General features: G+C 36.9%; 1 protein-coding gene across 1 annotated transcript in view; it reads left to right on the top strand.

The window, feature by feature from the left end:
- Window positions 1-315: 315 nt before the first annotated feature.
- Window positions 316-6,016, top strand: part of LOC132110440 (cadherin-23-like) — a 227,719-nt gene continuing 222,018 nt past the window's right edge. Inside the window, exon 1 of the mRNA XM_059517040.1 lies at window positions 316-416. Within this exon, the coding sequence (XP_059373023.1) occupies window positions 332-416 (85 nt within the window). The 5' untranslated portion in view covers window positions 316-331. The remainder of the gene's footprint in view (window positions 417-6,016) is intronic.

Raw genomic sequence — 6,016 nt, 5'->3', positions numbered from 1 at the left:
ATTTGCATATCACATGTTGACATCAGGAGCAATGAACTTGTAATGAGGTTCACCTGGAGACATCACAACTCTCAACATGAACCATACATTATTTATTTAGAGAGATGGATTTCGCATCGCAGATGTTGATTACCAGCTGTGCTTTGATAATGTCATAGAATTTTTATGATAAGTTTCAATCACAAAGGCTTGAATAGACAATACCAGTACACAAATGTGCACTCTGTTATTTCTGCTATGTTAGCAGCACCAAACAGTGGTGGTTGTGTTTCATGTCACTCTGAACACATGCAGTGGTTGATTGTGTGTGTTTGTGTGTTGCAGGTTGGAGATGTCGTGGTGTGAAGGTTCTGGAGGCAAGATGTCTTTGGTCAAGTTGCTCCTCTCCTTAATGCTGCTACACACACTTTCTGAAGGTAATGTCACACTCTCGTACACACGGTTTTTCTCTTTGTTTCTCCATGTGGTGCTAGATTTCCATGCATCAAACAAAAGCAAACTGTTTGAGGGTTAGAATTCTATCGTGTGTATGAATAAATGTATCTTATAAATTGCCAAGCTGATTTGAAAATCAAATTCACAAGTTTGTAAAATGATGGACCCTGAATTGATTTATGTAGAGAAACAGCCAATCAATGCTTTACCAGGAATTTTAATTGTTTAAATGATTTTATACATGTTATCTATTTTTCAATGTCAAATCAGTGTGTCTACTAGAAGAACAGGACATATTTTTTGTGAGCCTGAGTTGACTGCTTGCATCATGAATATTGATGATCTAGCATCAACTGCACATGCTAATTAATATTCATGAGCCATCACACCCCACCCACCTTCAGCCCCCCTAATAACATGTGCTCACGGGTCATATGTGTCTCTCAGACTTTGAGATTAAAACTCTGATTGTGCTGACAGAAGTCTCTCCTCTGTGTCACTCTCATCTGTTTCTCTCATTTTTCAGCATGCTCTCATTACCTTCCTGTTGTCCTTCTATCAGCCCGCGAGTCCTGTCTTTTCTCAGACATCTCACTCCATTACACTGCTTTCTCACTCCTGTCTATCATTCCTCACTGTGTGTGTGTGTGTGTGTGTGTGTGTGTGTGTGTGTGTTTGACACAATCTGTGGCGGCACGTTTAACAACACAGTGTCACTGCCACTTAACATCAGCCCACAGGAGTTTATAATTCACTGCCCTCTCCTTCCTCTTCCTGTCTGTGTCCTTTTCTTTTGCTGAACCTCTCTCAATCATTTACACACTCCATCTTTCTTCATGAATCTGCCTCGCTCGCTCTGTCTCTCATAGGTCCTGTGGGAGCTGTTCTCTCATGGTTATTAGCTCTCTGTGATTAGTTCAGGGTTTTGAGGGTTAAATGAAATGGTGGTAAATTAGGGAGGGAGTTTGAGCCCTGAACCCCAGAACAACTGGAGACTGAATGTTAAACACTTAATGCTCCAAAGAGAGAGAGTTTAAAGTAGTTCACAAAAAAGAAAATTCTCCCATTATCTAAACTTTTTCACAGAGACCATGACTGTCAAGCTTCCACAAGGACAGAAACACATCATAAAAGTATCATAAAAAGAAACTTTTGCGCTACGCCATATAATAGCTTTGTGTGATGGACAGACTGAAATTTGACACTCTCAAGGCAAATATTGAGGATAGAAACAAAATAATAATAATATGAATAAAAATATGAATAATTTTAGCTGGCTTCAACTAGCAAAAAAATATTTCCTAGTTATTGTAAGTCAAAAATACAAAAAAAAAAAAAAAACTCTCAGGTGCGGTTATAACGTTTCGACAACCAGGTTTTCGTTAGGCACTTCAGTTGTTTTCTCACTTAATTATATCTGTTAAAATGTATTATACAAGCTTTTGTTACTTTCACTGTTCATTTTAATGCTCTGTATAGGGCTGTGCAAAAAATCGAATGCAATTTTCATGCGCATCTTGTCAGTAAAGGCACTCCTGTGACTAGTAGTACCGTATTTTCCGGACTATAAGTCGTACTCTTTTTCATAGTTTGGCTGGTCCTGCGACTTATAGTCAGGTGCGACTTATTTATCAAAATTAATTTGACATGAACCAAGAGAAATGAACTAAGAGACATGAACCAAGAGAAAACATTACCGTCTCCAGCCGCGAGAGGGCGCTCTATGCTGCTCAGTGCTCCTGTAGTCTACACTGAAGACATATAGCGCCCTCTCGCGGCTGTACCCGGTATTGTTTTCTCTTGGTTCTTGGTTCTAAATAAATGCGACTTATAGTCCAGTGCGACTTATATATGTTTTTTTTCCTCATCATGACGTATTTTTGGACTGATGCGACTTGTACTCAGTTGCGACTTATAGTCCGAAAAATACGGTATATCTCCAGCAGATCAGGATTGCCAGGTTTTCAAAACAAAATCTGCCCAATTACTTCTCAAAAATAGCCCAATCGCGTTTCATTCCGGGCGATAAAGACAAATTCTTTGGAGGGGTTCCCCTGATAATTTGCATTTTAGGGGCTAAACATCACGTTATGTGTATTGGGGTCGCTTCGACCCGCGGACATGAAAAACAACCACAGACTTGGCAACACTGGCTGGCCTTTAATACACAGAGCCGTAGTTCACAGAAAATCTACAGAAAATCGATTTCAAAATTGGAGGCGAGTCTTTATCGATTTTGAAAGCGATTTTGTGTAGCTTGTCTGTGGACTATGGCTCTGTGTAGTAAATGCTGCTCCACCTGAACCAGTGTTGCCAAGTCCGTGGTTGTTTTTCATGTCCGCGGATTGAAGCGACCCCAATACCAATAACGTGATGTTTAACCCCTAAAATACAAATTTTACCAAGGCAACCCTGCCAAAAAAACGTGTATTTTAACCCCGGGACGTATTTTTACATCGGGGAACCTCCTGGAAACGCGATTGGGCTAGTTTTGGACTAGTTTTGAGAAGCAAGTGGGCAGGATTTGTTTTGAAAACCTGGCAACCCTGATCTGAACACATGTGCTGGAGATGTACTTTTAATCACAGGAGCGCCTTTACTGACGAGATGCGCATGAAAATCGCATTCGATTTTTTGCACAGCCCTACTCTGTGGTACTTCGTCTTTAATTTAATGTTGCATTAGAGCTGCTCCACTGCACTGGCTCAATACTTTTATCACAAAACATTTTCTTAAAATAATGCAGGGAACCACTCATTATACATTATACTATTGAGGGCCACATAACAGTTCACATCAGCTCAAACCGTTTTTTGGCATTATAAATAGCACTGTTAGGATTTACCAAAAGACATGCAGTGAAGAATTATGAAGAATTCTGAGTTGTTGACGCAGTTTTGATATTTTTTTTGCACATGACCTTTTTAGGCGCATTTGTAGGAGTTTCCCTTTCAGATACAAAATTTATGGGAGGAGAATATTAAAATGAATCACGCAACGTGATTTACTAACATTTGCGCTTGTCAGATTTCTGGTGTTTGTGCCATTTTTTTATACTCTAAAAAGCATGCGTTAAAGCAGACACAAATTTGTTTAGCTCTTAGTAGATTAAGTTGTTCATTATGGAAATGATCTGGCTGTGTCTGTGTTTTTTAATTTGCACATTTTCAGTAAATCACCCGCAGAAATTTCCACTTCCCTTAGCACTTTTTTGGAATTGCGCTCTCATGCTAATTTGCCGTTTAGTAAATCTGTATTGGTGCGGAATGAGAGAGACACGTATAGCCTAGTGAAATTTGACACAGCATGCTGGGTTCACTTTCTCTTTAAATAAAGTTGTGTATGCTTGAGGTTTAAAATAAATGTTTTTTATATTGAATGCCCCTATAATTTTTGTTTATTTAATCCAAATGCATGTGCTAATGGAGCAATCAAGATCATACAACAGAAGTGTGCTCTCTCTCTCTTGCTCTCCATACCTTCAAATAACTTTAGTAACTTGTGCATTGTTTACTTACTTGCTTTTGATCTATCCGACCAATAAACAATCTTTCCAGTTATGTCTGTGAGAAAGGGATTTTTGCTTGACAAGCTCAATCCACTCAGCATTAATGTTTAACATTAGCTGTATTAATCACGTACATGTACATCATAGACATCCTTAATCTCTAATAATTCCATTCTACTCTCTGTTGTTCTGTTGCTGATGATTCTTTATCTGGACACAGCACTGTTTACATGCTGTGTGGTATTTGCTTTTGGTATCGGAGTATTTTTAATATGAGTAAAGGAGCGCAGTATCGGACCCGATACTCATGCATCACTAGTTATTTTTAAAAGTTATGAATTACAATATTCTGTTACTTCCTAAAAAAGTAACTAATAGTTACTTCTTACGTGAAGTTTTGCATTATGTTTCTTTTGTGTTACTTTTTCTCATCTGGGCTGGGATTTCTTGTTTGATTTTAATATAAACATTTCTGTTTGTGGCAAATGTAAAAGCCAACCAAATAACTGGCATTACATAAACAGTAACTGATATTTTCTTGTAAATTAAAAAGTAATGTTACTTGAAAAAAGTAATCTGATTACAAAACTTATAATGTTATAGTGTTACTTGTAATGCATGTACCCTCAACACTAGTGGCTTATTTGTATTGATTTATATAATCTGTTTATGCTCATTATTATGAAAATATTCAAATATGGTGATTTGATGCTCAAGAAACATTTATTATTATTATCAATGTTGAATACGGTTGTAACTGTTATGTATAATATATTATGTATAATGCATGTACCCTCAACACTGGTGGCTGATTTGTATTAATTTGAATAATTGGTTTATGCTCACTGACATTTAAGCTTAGAGATGGACCTTAATAATAATTCCTTTTGTTTTCCTCAAAAAAAAAAAAAAAAAATTAAACATTCCAAAATAAATAACTAAATAAATATGGAAACCTGGAAAAAAGAAGGAAAGGAATTTTCTTTTTTTTTTATTTTGTAGTTTCTGGTGAACTCTCGATTTAAAGGTAGTGTAAGCGGTGAGCTGTCTTCATGAAAAATGATGGTGTCTGTGAAGAGATCTGATATGACGTGAGGTTCTGTCCGACCCGTTTACTCAAAAGACTCTCAGTCAATGTCACAATGGGAAACCATCAGTCATCAAGCCTGTTTCACACATCCTGGGTCTGCAGCAGTGTAAGCAGAGTAACTGCAGCCCCAGGCATTTGTACAGTTTTTCTTTGATAATGGCTATGAATTCTAAAATTGTCAAGAACAGGCCATTGAGAGCTCTTACAAACCCCAAAGTGCAAGCTAAACTTTATTTTAATGAATGTGTTGATAAATTGGTTTAAACTGGTTAATTTTGACCATATTTTATTAAAAACATTATGTGAAGTAGAACCAAACTTGGCTCAGTAGAAAAAGCATTGCTGATTCAGATGAGCTTTTATGTATTTCTTCCTATGTATACTGCCAACAAAGGCAGTATTTTATATGTATTTTATATGTGCTGAAATAAATACATGTTGCTTACATTTTGCCACCATTGGACGTGTGAAACAGGCTTTAGTCTTACGTGTGAAAATTCAATTAACATTATCACATACATTTTTTTGTATTCATTACATTTTAATTTAAATGCATTGAGCTCAAAGAAAATTTCAGAAACAATAATGATATGATTATCAATTTTATCATGACTGTGCTGAAGCTGGGACAGATGTGGCCAGAGATGTATAGTAACGAAGTAGAACTACTTCACTACTGTACTTAAGTACTAAAAGGCGGTATCTGTACTTTACTAGAGTATTATTTTTTTCTCCTACTTCCACTTTTACTTCACTACATATTTTCGATGAGTTTAATACTTTTACTCCGATATTTTTTTTATGTGCTGCATCATTACTCGTTACAATTATAAAAAAGTTATGAATCATTCCATTACAAACCCACATTACCACTGCCAGAACTGTAGATGGCAGGTTTGATGAAGCTGGCACATCACTGAGCGAATTAAGAAGACTGCGCGTGCTGACTGAACTGCTGTGAAGAGAGAGATGAACACCGAGCC

Source organism: Carassius carassius, chromosome 30 (genome assembly GCF_963082965.1).
Source record: "Carassius carassius chromosome 30, fCarCar2.1, whole genome shotgun sequence".
NCBI classification, from domain to species: Eukaryota; Metazoa; Chordata; class Actinopteri; order Cypriniformes; family Cyprinidae; genus Carassius; species Carassius carassius.
Note: the sequence above shows the minus strand (reverse complement) of the source record. Positions and strands in the feature narration are given on the sequence as shown.